Below are 13669 nucleotides of genomic sequence, written 5' to 3'. Positions count from 1 at the left end.
AGAATAAAATACAGAGGAATACAACTAACAAAGGACGTGAAGGACTTCTTCAAGGAGGACTACAAACTACTGCTCAAGGAAATAAGAGGACACAAATAGATGGAAAAGCATTCCATGCTCCTAGTTAGGAAGAATCAATATCGTGAAAATGGCCATACTGTCCAAAGTAATTTACAGATTCAATGCTATCCCCATGAAGCTACCATTGACCTTCTTCACAGAACTGGAAGAAACCACCTTAAACTTCATATGGAATCAAAAAAGAGCCTGCATAGCCAAGACAATCCTAATAAAAAAGAACAAAGCTGAAGGTATCACACTTCCTGACTTTAAAGTATACTACAAGGCTACAGTAATCAAAACAGCACCGTACTGGTACCAAAACAGAGATATAGACCAATGGAACAAAACAGAGGCCTTGGAAGTAATGCCACACATCTACAACCATCTGATCTTTGACAAACTGGACAAAAACCAGCAATGGGGAAAGGATTCCCCATTATTCTGTTTAATAAATAGTGTTGGGAAAACTGGCTAGCCAGTGCAGAAAGCTGAAACTGAACCCCTTCCTTACATCTTATAAAAAAATTAACTCCAGATGGATTAAAGATTTAAACATAAGACCTAACACCATAAAAACTCTAGAAGAAAACCTAGCAATACCATTCAGGACATAGGCATAAGCAAGGACTTCATCACTGAAAATTCTTAAATTGTTCCAGTGTCAACTCAAAGATCCAAAGTCCAGTCTCATCTGAATCAGATATGAATGGGACTCCAGGCATAATTCACCTTGAGGCAAATTTTCCTCCAGTTGTGAAGAAACAGATTAAAATTAAACAAGTGGTTTACTTACAAAATACAATACTGGGTGATCTGGTTTGGGTATGTGTTCCTGCCCAAGTTTCCTGTTGAATCGTAAACCCCAGTGTTAGAGGTGGGGCCTGGTGGGAAGTGACTGGACTATTGGAGTGGATCCTTTATGAATGGTTTAACACCATCCCCTCTATGCTGTTCTCATGATGGTGAGCTCTCATGAGAACTGGTTGTTTAAAAGTGGCACATATACACCATGGAATATTATGCAGCAATCAGAAATTATGAGTTCGTGTCGTTTGTAGGGACATGGATGAATCTGGAGGACATCATTCTCAGCAAGCTGACACAAGAACAGAAAATGAAACACCGCATATTCTCACTCATAGGCGGGTGATGAAAAATGAGAACACATGGACACAGAGAGGGGAGTACTAAACACTGGGGTCTATTGGGGGGAAAAGGGGAGGGCCAGTGGGAGGGGGAGGTGGGGAGGGACAGCCTGGGGAGAAATGCCAAATGTGGGTGAAGGGGAGAAAGCAAACAAAACACACTGCCATGTGTGTACCTATGCAACTGTATTGCATGCTCTGCACATGTACCCCAAAACCTAAAATGCAATAAAAAAAGTGTGTCGTACCTCCCCTCTTCCTCCTGCTCCAGCCATATAAGACATGCCTGCTTCCCCTTCACCTTCTGCTGTGATTGAGTTTCCTGAGGCCTCCACAGAATCTGAGCAGATGCCAGCACCATGCTTCCTGTATAGTCTGTAGAACCATAAGCCAATTAACCTCTTTTGTCTATAAATTGCCCAGTCTCTGGTATTTCTTTATAGCAGTGAAAGAATGGACTAATACAGTGGGACAGACATAGGATAGACATTCCCATTCTAAGAGGGAGAAACAGGTAAGAAGAAAGTGGTCCCAAGTAATTCCAAAACCCAACAGAGAAAACCACATTAAGTCTTAAAGGTATAGAATAACCACCTTTGATTCCATGTCCTGCATCTTGGGCACACTAGGACAGGGGTTGGGCCCCCAAGGCCTCAGGCAGCCCTGCCCCTATGGCTTTGTTGGGCTCAGAACATGTTTCAGCTGTCTCAGGTTAGAGTCTCATGCCTGCAGCTTTCCCAGGTTGGCACTGTATGCTGGTAGCTCTACAGCTCTGGGGTCCCAGTGGTGATTCCACTCCCATGGTTCCACCAGGCACTGCCCTAGTGGAGACTCTGCAGGATTCTTGTTTCCACGGCTCCACTAGGCATTGCCCTAGTGAAGGCTCTCTGAAGTGGCTCTGCCTCTGCAACAAGTCTCTGCCTGGGCCCCAGACTGTCTGATAACATCCTTTGAAATCTAGGGAGATGCCACCACGGCCCCATAACTCATGTACTCGGCACTTCTGCAGAGTCAACACCATGTGCATGCTGCCAAGGCTTACCCTCATGCCCTCCAGAGCAGAGGCATGAGCTGCACATGGGCTCACTTGAGCCATAGCTGGAGCAGCCAAGGAACTCTGCACAAAAACATGGGTAGCAGAGTCCTGAGGTGATCCTGGGCAGCAAATGCTGAGGTCTGGTGGGCACTTCTCTAGAAACTCTGCCTTCAAGGTCCTGCTCTGAACTGGGAATGGGAAGGACAACCTACTCAGTGATCTCTGAAATGTCTTTGGGGTCTTTCTCCCACTGTTTTGACTAGCAATATCACCCTTCCTATCTCTCTACTGTTCCCCTCACTTCTGCTGCTGCTTGTGATTCATCTTCATTCCCCATCCTAGCTTACCCCTCCCCTCTCTAGTTCTGTGAATGCAGAAGTCCTGTTGTCATTCATCCACATTCTACCTCCAACCCAGACAATGAGGTAGGGAACAGACACTTTACAACCACAAGTATGAATGGCTACTCCAGAAGTAGAGACTCCTGGCTGCTGCCTACAGCCATGTCCTGTCTTACCACCTGCTACCTGCCCAGCTCTTCAGAGGATGGGTTCACCCAACCCTGGCCCAGCTGGCCTGAGATCAGCTAGTTGCTGAGGTGCAGCCTCTTGTGGCCAGTATGACTACAATATGATTTTTTTCTTTATATATATTTTATATTTGTATTATTTATTTGAGATGGGGTCTTGCTATGTAGTCCAGGCATGTCTCAAACTCCTAGCCTCAAATGATCCTACTGCCTTGGCCTTCCAAAGTACTGGGATTACAGGTATGAACCACTGTGCCCAGCTGGTACAACTTTGGAAAATAATTTAGCAATATTTTGTAAAGTTGAAAGTAAGCATACTACAGGACCCAACAAGTCTAATTCTAGGTATTCATTGGTCTAGTGAAACTTTCTGCACATATATACTAGGAGACATGTAAAAGGAAGCACATTGCAGCACTGCTTGTAAAATACAAAAATTGGAAATAAGCTATTGTCCATCAAAAGGAGAACATATAAATAATCAGGGTATATTTATATGATGGAACGATACAAAGTGGTTGAAATGACTTATCATGAATTAGGCTTAGTCTTTCAGTCTGTGTTTTGCTACATATATACCTATTCGCAAACAAAAGATACTCGTTTGTGTATTAATTTCTATCCAAGTTGGGAAAAATAGTAGCATCCAGTATATATCTTTCTGCAACTTACTTTAAGGCAGGGCATGGTGGCTCACACCTGTAATCCCAGAACTTTGGGAGGCCAAGGTGGGCGGATCACTAGGTCAGGAGATGAAGACCATCCTGGCCAACATGGTGAAACCCCATCTCTACTAAAATACAAACAATTAGCCAGGTGCGGTGTTGGGTGCCTGTAGTCTCAGCTACTCAGGAGGCTGAGGCAGGAGAATCACTTGAACCTGGGAGGCAGAGGTTGCAGTGGCTGAGATTGTGCCACTGCACTCCAGCCTGGTGACAGAGTGAGACTCTGTCAAAAAAAAAAAAAAAAAAAGAAAGAAAAAAGAAAACCAAAAAACCCAACTCATTGCTTCCTAATGTATACTGATTGATTTTTTTTTGAGACAAGGTCTCACTCTGTCACTCAGGCTTAAGTTCAGTGGCACAATCTCGGCTCACTGCAACCTCTCCCTCCTAGGCTCAAGCGATCTTCCCACCTTAGACTCCCAGGTAGCTGGGACTACAGGCGTGTGCCACCACGCCTGGCTGTTTCTTTTGTATTTTTTGTAGAGACAAGTTTTGCCATGTTGCCAAGACTTCCAATATGACTTTGGAGCTGATGAAAAGCACTTGGAACCTTTTTAAAAGACCATGTTGGCACTTCTGGTTTGTTGAGAAAGGGTCTTGCTTTGTTGCCCAGGCTGTTGTGCAGTGGCATAATCACAGCTTACTGCAGCCTCAACCTCCCAGGTTCAAGCAGTCCTCCTGCCTGAGCCTCCCAAGTAGCTGGGACTACAGGCTGTGCCATCATACCTGGCTATTTTCAAATTTTATTTTTTGTAGAGACGAGGTCTCACTATGCTGCTCAGGCTGGTCTCTAATTCCTGGGCTCAAGTGATCCTCTTACCTCAGCTTCCAAAGTGCTAGGATTACAGGCATGAGCTACCACACCTGGCCAGCACATTCGATATAAATGAAATTTGACAGGATTCTAGAAGGCAAGCTGGTTATAATCTGTTGTACACACAAGGACAAGGGAGGAAGAAAGGAGACATAGTGCCCAGGGATAGAGGAGCAAAATAAGATATACTCAGTTATCCATGGTCATGAAGAACAGACATACCAGGTTATTAAAACTGGCAGATAATCCAAAAGGCACTCTGGAATACATACATTATATGACCCATCTACACCTCACCTCTGAAGCCCAGCAGATTTATTCTTCTAGTTAACTTTTCTCAGACTGACATTAAAATGAGCATGTCTTTTCCAAGTTGCTTCCAGCTGATGGCTGGAGAGAGTGGGCAACAGCATGTACATCGCGAAGGGTAACGACAGCCTAAAATGATCCATTTGCCACAAAGAACCTCAGTGTGCATTTTTGAGAGTCACCTGTACATCAGCAAAGAGAGACTCTGCTTGTCAAGGCAACTGAGTTGAGCCACTTGACCCTTCTTGGAGTAAGTCAAGTCAGGGGTCTCAAGCTGAATACCTCTCAGTCCATAATGCTACCAATAGCATGGCATGTGTGGCCAAAACCAGAGACACTCTGTTGATTCCCAAAATTCTTGTGTAGAAGCAACTTTAATCCATCTTATACTACTAAGCAATGAGTTGTAGTAGGGAAAGGAAAGGTAGGGAGGGCTATGCCCCCATCCCTGTGATATGTGGGCCATAGTTGCTCTGAAAACCCAGCTACAGAATGGGGACAGTAAGCAACAAGCAGAGCTCTAGTTCAGTCAGGAACCATTTTCTTGTGGTTATAGCAGAGTGACAATGGAGCAGGGAAAGGACAAGGGGCCAAAACACGGAGTCAATGCTCCTGAAAGCAAGATTACTCACTGGAGACATTTATTGGTTTTTGTTTTTCCTGTGAAGGGAAGAAAGTAGGTCAGCACACTCAAAGAACTGTGACCAGGAACAGTGGCTGTGAGAGGGAGTCATTTGCTGCACCCTGTGCCAAGATGAACGAGTAATAGACATGCCTCTCAATTGAGGGCATTTGACTGAGGTCACTTGGCTTTGGGAAAAACTCAGGCTGTTGATTCCTTGGTGTGTATTCTTTGCAGGCCCTAGGAGTTAGGGACAAGGGAAGGCTCACAGTTTTAAAACCAACATCTAAATGGTTGGCTGGCATGAGCTGGCAAGCACAGGAATGTTTATGAGCAAACTGTGTGCCTACTTTGGCTTTCAGACAAGGTAGACAAGGCCCAGGGCAGCTTGGCTAAATATAGATGGCACAGAGGGGACTAGGAAGCAGGAGAGCTAGGTTTCATTCCCAGGTCTCTGAGTTAACCTTCAGGCAAACTTCCTGAGTGTCCTTCTTTCATATACTGATTAGCTCTTAGTAAGCAGGAGTACTGAATAAGTTTTCCCAGGCCTAGAGAAGGGTTCACGGGGAGTCTGCTACATTTTCTTGTCTCATCTTTCCTCAAAAGATCCAAGTTTGAAAAAAGACTGCTTGTGATCAGGTGGAAGGTGGAGTAGCTGACACACGATGGAACAGTACCAAGCTATGATGACCCACTGGGAGCCACAAGTCCTTCTGGACTAACCAAGGTGGCTGCCCAGCCAGAGCCAAAAGGAAGCTCCCTGACCCTGGGTCTGAAGGCAGAGGTGGCAGAGAAGTAAACAAGAGGCACCAAATCAGAACTAATGCATAACCCACAGCTATGAGGTGGGCAGTGTGAAATGCAGAGCTTTAAGTAGGCAATTTAGTAGGAAATTCAGAAAGCAGGTAGTTCCTGCCCTTTGTCCCTGCCCCACGAGGCAGCCACTTTTCTAGCAGGTAGTTGGGAGGTTAATGTTCTTAGAAAAAAAACAGACTATTCACAGAGCAGGGGAAACTGAGCACAAGGAAACTATTTTGTGCCGGGCGCAGTGGCTCACTGCTGTAATCGCAGCAGTTTGGGAGGCCAAGGTGGGCAGATCACCTGAGGTCAGGTGTTCAAGACCAGCCTGGGCAACACGGTGAAATCTCATCTCTACTAAAAATAAAAAATTAGCCAGGTGTGGTGGTGGGCACCTGTAATCCCAGCTACTTGGGAGTCTGAGGTAGGAGGACTGCTTGAACCTGGGAGGTAGATGTTGCAGTGAGCCGAGTGTAGACTCCAGCCTGGGTGACAGAGCAAGACTCTATCTCAGAAAAATACAAAATTTAAAAAAACAAGATGGGTGTGGTGGCTCATGCCTGTAATATCAGCACTTTGCGAGGCCCAGGTGGGTGCATCATGAGGTAAGGAGATAGAGATCATCCTGGCTAACACAGTGAAACCCTGTCTCTACTAAAAATACAAAAAATTAGCCGGGCATGGTGGCATGTGCCTGTAATCCCAGCTACTCAGAAGGCTGAGGCAGGACAATCATTCGAACCCAGGAGGCAGAGGTTGCAGTAAGCCGAGATCACGCCACTGCACTCCAGCCTGGGCGACAGAGCGAGACTCCATCTCAAGAAAAAAAAAAAAAAAAAAAAAAAAACAGAGAGAAAACTATTTTGTACTTCTGCCTCAAGACCCTTGGCCCTACCCTTATCCCAGGACACTTTCCCCAGAAGTCAATGCATCTCTGTGTGGCAAGAATATCTAGGAGGAGCTACTATTTTTCTTTTCTGATTACAAAAGTATTAAGTGTTTATTTTATACAATTAAGATTTTCAAAATAACTAGAAGATTCTAAATCTTCTCTCTCACCTCCCAAAACTTATACATGTTTGAGGTGATGAGTATGCTAATTACCATAATTTGATCATTACACAATGTATACATGCATCAAAACATCACACTGTATCCCATAAATATGTAGAATTATCATTTACCAATTAAAAAATAAAAAAATTGCAAGCATCAAGGGAAATATAAAGTAGAAGCCAGGCATGGTGGCTCATGCCTGTTATACCAGCACTTCGGGAGCTGAGGCAGGCGGATCACTTGAGGCCAGGAGTTCAAGACCAGCCTGGCCAACATAGCAAAACCCATCTCCAGTAAAAACACAAAAATTAGCCAGGTGTGGTGGCACACACCTGTAGTACCCGCTACTCAGCAGATTGAGATGGGAGGACTGCTTGAACCTGGGAGGCAGAGGCTGCAGTGAGCCAAGATCGTGCCACTACACTCCAACCTGGGTGACAGAGCAATTCTGTCTCTAAATAAATAAACTAAATAGCAGAAAACAAAAATCACTATAATTCTATCACTTAAAGATTATTAGGGTTAATAGCCTTTATGTAAATTTGGAGTATTCAGCCTTGACTCTACTGCTTACTTACCATGGGCAAGTTACTTAAATTTTCTGAGCTTCAGTTTTGTTATTTACAAAATGAGAATAATCATAATACTCACCTCACAGTGTTGTCTCAAGGATGAGAGAATTCATGTAGAGGTTTAATAGTCCCTAGCAAATAGTGAGTGATCAATAAATATTAGCCATCACCATCATTATCACATTCTATGTGCATATATTCAAAACTACTCATATTGATGGCTGCATAATATTTTGTATTGCGACTGTACCATTTTCCTTGTGTTAAACATTTATGTTGTTTCCAAAATTCATTATTACAAAACTACTGCAAGCAACATCCCTGTACCTATAACTTCTTGTATACCTCTGATTATTTCCTTAACATAAATGTCCTAGGATTGAGTTTACTGGGTAAAAGTTTCCTAAAAATGAAGATTTTTAGGCCCTTGTTACAGACTTCAAAATGGCTTTATAAAAAAGTTGTAGTTGGCCAGGTGCTGTGGCTCAATCACCTGAGGTCAGGAGTTCGAGATCAGTCTGCCCAACATGGTGAAACCCCATCTCTACTAAAAAAAAAAAAAATTAGTCAGGCGTGGTGGCGGACATCTGTAATCCCAGCTACTTGGGAGGCTGAGGGAGGAGAATTGCTTGAACCCGGGAGGCAGAGGTTGCAGTGTTGTAGTGATCCGAGATTGCACCACTGCACTCCAGCCTGGGTGATAGGACAAGACTCCATCTTAAAAAAAAAGAAAGACTGTAGTCATTTTAATTTCTGCCAGCAGGGCATGTAAGTATCCATCTCTCCATACTTTCATCAACACTGAATAATAACACTTTTTAAAACATCTTTGACAATTTCATGGGGAATAATGGTATCTTGTTTTCATTTCTATAATTTTGATTATAAGGGATAATAAACCTTTTTTTCTTTTTTCTGAGATGGAGAGTCTCACTCTGTCACCCAGGCTGGAGTACAGTGGTGCAATCTTGGCTCACTGCAACCTCCACCTCCTGGATTTGAAGGTTTCTCCCACCTCAGCCTCCCAAGTAGCTGGGATTACAGGTGTAGGCTACCATACCTGGCTAATTTTTGTATTTTTAGTAGAGACAGGGTTTCACCATGTTGGCCAGGCTGGTCTCCAACTCCTGGCCAAAGGTGACTGGCCCACCTCAGCCTCCCAAAGTGCTGGGACTACAGGCATGAGCCACTGTGCCCCACCATAAGGGACAATAAACATTTTAAGGTAACTGTATGTTAAGCTCATACAGTAACTCACAAGTTACCACAGACAAAAATCCATACCAAAGTCCTCAGGGGTCCTGAAATGAAAACATACCAAAGACATGTCCATAAAAATAATTCACATTTAAGTAGTTGATATACATATTTTTAACCATTTTAATTGCAAAATATAATAACAGAAAACTGCATATCTTAATAGAGTATTATAAAATAAATACACTTTTAGATATTTACTTCTAGGTCAAGAAATAGAACTTTGCCAGCTACCTTAGAAGCCTGGCACATGTCCCATCCCAATCCTAAAATTAACCACTATGCTGACTTTTTTTTTTTTTTTTTTTTTTTTGAGACAGAGTCTTGCTCTGTCGCCAAGCTGGAGTGCAGTGGCGCAATCTCGGCTCACTGCAACCTCCGCCTTCCAGTTCAAGCGATTCCCCTAGCTGGGACTACAGGCATGCGCCACCACACCCGGCTGATTTGTTGTATTTTAGTATACATGGGGTTTCACCATGTTGGCTAGGATGCTTTTGATCTCCTGACCTCGTGATCCACCTACCTTGGCCTCCCAAAGTGCTGGAATTACAGGCGTGAGCCACCACACCTGGCCTACGCTGACTTTTATGGAAATCTCTTCCTCTCTTCCTTGCTTTTATTATAGTTTTATCACTCAGGTTGCAACCTTAAATGTAATAGTTTAGTTTTGCTGTTTAAAAATATTTTAAGTGTTTTTCATTTAGTTGCTGATGTAATAAAAATTACACCGGACTATAACAGCAATCAACTTAAAGAAGCAAATGCTTAAAAATGCCATTTTTGAAAATAGTGCTTTACAGGCACATGAAAACACATACAATTTTTCCAAGGCATGTGACTAAATTAATTGCTTTGTCTCAAACGTAGCATGTCATTTTGATATGGTTATATTTTGCTTCAGTTTTGAAGTAATGCCTCCAACATCAGTCTAATTTTAACACTTTCTGTCAAACTTAGGTGTCAGTTACAAGTCATTCTGAAGTTCAACCTTGTTTTCCAACCTATTAGATAGGTCTGAGTTCTTAATTGCAAACTGCAAAATCCACTCTGACTAGTTTGAGCAGAAAGGAAATGTATTAAACAAAACATCCCACAGGATCTCTAGAGACCCATAAAGCGAGGCCCTGAAGAGGCCAGAAACAAGGTGAAGCCATACTGTGGGTGCTTTGCTGGCAAAAACTCCACTGCCACTACCCTAGAGAAGACATCGCCTCTCCACGATCCTTGCTTTCCCTTTGGAATTTCCAAGCTTCTGGTATCTCTCTTCAAACAGGCCCCAGAAACCCCTGCCAGAGAGAATGCTGAGCTGGATAGATTCCAGCTGGTTGATGTGGTCCCTCTGTTGCTTGTTGGTTTCTGCTGTCCAGAATGTGGACATGTCCTATGTTGGATCCCAGACAGTACAGAAAAGTTTTCCATCTATTTTGGGTTTCTTTCCTACTCAACTCTTCAGTAGAACATAAACCTTTTAAGGGCAGAGGCCAGTTTATCACTTTCAAGTAATCAAATACATTTATTAATAAACTATTATATTCAGCTGGGCCCAGTGGCTCACGCCTATAATCCCAGCACTTTGGGAGGCTGAGGTGGGACGATCACAAGGTCAAGAGATCAAGACCATCCTGGCCAACATGGCAAAACACCGTCTCTACTAAAAATACAAAAATTAGTTGGATGTGGTGGCGGGCGCCTGTAGTCCCAGCTACTCACAAGGCTGAGGCCGGAGAATCACTTGAACTCGGAGGCAGAGGTTGCAGTGAGCTGAGATTGCACCATTGCACTCCAGCCTGGGTGACAGAGTGAGACTCCGTCTCAAATAAATAAATAAACAATTATATTCATTAACAAATATTTATTGGAAGCCTACTCTAAATTTGGCATAGTGCTAGGTGCCAAAGATATCATTATGAATGAGAGACAAAGGTCTTCTCTTGTGAGTTTATAGTTTAGTCAGTGTAGAGTGACAACAAATACAAAAACAAATAAACAATCATGATTTCAGGTAAGGAGAGGACCAGGGCTACCTTAGCTAGGGTGATCAGAGAAAGTCTCCATGAGGTGCTGATAGTGAAGGTGACACTGAAAGGCAAAGGATCCAGGCATTTAAAGCGCTAGAGGAAGAACAGTCCCGGAAGAAGGAATGTCATGTGAGGAGGAAACACACACATTCACTAGGTCTTAGGCTAGAGCATAATGAGTGAGTGGGAGAGTAAAATGTTTCAGTTTTATTCCAAGCATACTAACAAGCAATTGGAAGTTGTGAGTAGCTGGAAGTGACACAGTCTGATGTACGTTTTGAAGGATCATTCTTGATGGTGAGTGGACAACAGGTTATATAGAGGAGACAAATCGAAATATTTGGGAGGCAAGTGGTCCAGATGAAAGATGATGATGGTTTACACTAGGGTGGTTGAGAGAATGAGAGATCACATTTGGGAATATGCTTCAAAGTTAGAATCAAAAGAAATTCCTGATTGGTTGTGGGAGGTAAGGGGGAGAGGAGACTCAATGAAATCACAAAGATTTGGGGTCTTGAGCAACAGAGTGAATGATGTTGACAGTTACTAAGATGGAGAAGAGTAGGGTAAAGGGGGAATCTAGTTCATATTTGCACATGTTGAGGTGTTGATGTCTATGGGACTGAACATGAGAAGAGATAGTAAAATATATGAGTTTGGGCTTAGAGAAGAAGACCCGTCTGTGCTAAGCACTCTGAGGGGATATGTGAAATGTATAAGACACAGCATTGAAGAAAGGGTTAACACAGAAGCTCTAATTGATCAGTCCTTGCACATCTCCAGGGGATCCTAGAATTATGATTTCCCCTAGGCCTACCTCTGGGAATACAGCCCTCAGATGTTCTTTATATCACCAACTGACGATGTCTTGATGCCATTTTATACATCCAGAGCAACAGGGTATCTGTATGTGCTTGTCAGGACTTCTCTGGATTGTTTTGGCAAGATGCATGATGCACCTGGTTTTGATGTTGGGATCCTGAGTGTCATTTCACAAAACCTCAGAGACTCTGAGATTTGGGTGGGCTTTCCTAGACAGAGACATTTCACAGGTGTCCCTGTAGTTTGCTGTTAATTGGCTAAGTGCTCTTGCGCAGCCCTGGATAAACCTGAAAGCCTGTGCCTACTCAATGTATATTTTTTCTGCTGCTTTTGTTCTGTATCCTTTGGAGTAATAAACCTTAGCTATAAGTAAAACCTGCTATTGAGTCTTATGAGTCTTTCTAGTAAATCACCCAACTTGGGGTGGTTGTGGGACCCCTCAAAACACAATTTGCCCTCCAGAGCTTACAGTTCAGCTGCAGAGGAAAAAGAAACATACATGAAATAACAGTGACCCAAGCAGGACAATATAGTACTGTCAGCCAGAGGCCAGGCACTAAGTTTTTATGCCTCTTTGTATCCTTAAAAGAGGGCTGGGTCATTGGGTGATCCTCAATAAAGGTTTACTGAACTTAAATAGAAGAGGTGGAATTTGCTGGATGGGTAGAACTTTGAATAAGCTAGGAGGAGAAGGAGGGCATGCCAACTGGAGAAAACTTGATATAAGCCCCAAAGCAAGAACAGGCAGGGTTTGTTTGTAGAAAGTTGTCCTTGGTCTCCCTGTTCCACAATGCCTGGCTCATTTGCCAAACAGTGGGCATTTCATAAAGTCTGCCACTTGTCTGGTATCCTTGTCCAAGTTTGCTACCACACCCTTTTCAGTCTCTCCCCTGCTTTTTCTGGGCAGTGCTAATGATGGGAGGCGATGGGATAGCATATTCCTTCTGCTCCCACCCCAGTCACTTGCAGGAGAGAACTGAGGCAGAGATGTCTAGTTCCAAATCTAACTGCATCATGTATGGTTAGCTTGGCTGCTCTCCCTGTGATTCAGTGATTAAAATTCCAGATGGGACTACAATAACTCTATTAATATCAAATTCCCTATATTAGTCCCAAAATAAAAACTCCTAGAACCTAGGCACCTCTATACAATCTTCCCAAGTTCTCAGGGCAGCTTTAAAATGAAATAGATGAATAAGTGCTTCACCAAAAGAGAGGTTCCAGTGAAAGGAGATGTGGATACAGAGAAAAAGAAAAGACACTCTAGGAAATAAACCAAAACATTTCTGTCTGTCTGAACAGGAAAGAAAATGGAAGATTTAATGTTTAGATCTCAGGGATTGACTAGTACAACCATCGTCCCCTTCCCCCTCCGGCAGATGAGGAAGAGATTTAAGATGACACAGCAATCCACAGCTGACTCAGGACCAGAACCTGGTTAGAATCAAGACCAGGTTTCCTAATTCTAAGTCCAGTGCTCCACCACATTTTAGCACCCTATTTCATAGTTCTATAGCCATAACAATCATCCTCAAAGAAGGATGTACTAAATTTCCCAATTAGCGACCACCCCGCAGTGAAGCATGTTAAGGGCCAGAACAGGGAAGGGTGGCAAATGGCCAAGCCAAGACATCGCAGTTACAAGGGCTAAGTGAGGCATGTTTCTGACTGCTTTATGGGCTCTGCAGCCTTGCTGCTTCTTTGCTTTGAGCCAAGTCAGTCATACTCTCTGTCATGGAGCAGGGGTGGGGGGCGGTCAGTGAGGAGTGAATAAAACAGACCTTCCTGCTGGCAAAGATGTGTGGCCAAACTATGAATCTGCAAACAGAAGAAGGGAGGTAATTGCAGAAGCATATAACAGCAGCAGAAACCTCTGGTGCAACCAGCATCACCTCCTGCCCAG

At 43.5% G+C, this 13669-nt stretch overlaps 1 protein-coding gene across 23 annotated transcripts in view; it reads right to left on the bottom strand.

Annotated features, from left to right (window-relative positions):
* LOC144580984 (uncharacterized) overlaps positions 1–13669 on the bottom strand; it is a 94757-nt gene that overhangs the window by 56851 nt on the left and 24237 nt on the right. For 6 of the 23 annotated variants that reach the window (XR_013531415.1, XR_013531414.1, XR_013531413.1 and 3 more), the window contains one exon: positions 1457–1583. The exons of the other annotated variants lie outside the window; for them this stretch is intronic. Coding sequence is in view for 2 of the 6 variants with exons in the window: in XM_078362470.1 (XP_078218596.1) it covers positions 1457–1583 (127 nt within the window). In the remaining 4 variants the exon portion in view is untranslated. The remainder of the gene's footprint in view (positions 1–1456; positions 1584–13669) is intronic. 23 annotated transcript variants of the gene reach the window in all.

The sequence above is a fragment of the Callithrix jacchus genome, chromosome X, assembly GCF_049354715.1.
Source record: "Callithrix jacchus isolate 240 chromosome X, calJac240_pri, whole genome shotgun sequence".
In the NCBI taxonomy this organism is placed as follows: Eukaryota; Metazoa; Chordata; class Mammalia; order Primates; family Cebidae; genus Callithrix; species Callithrix jacchus.
Note: the sequence above shows the minus strand (reverse complement) of the source record. Positions and strands in the feature narration are given on the sequence as shown.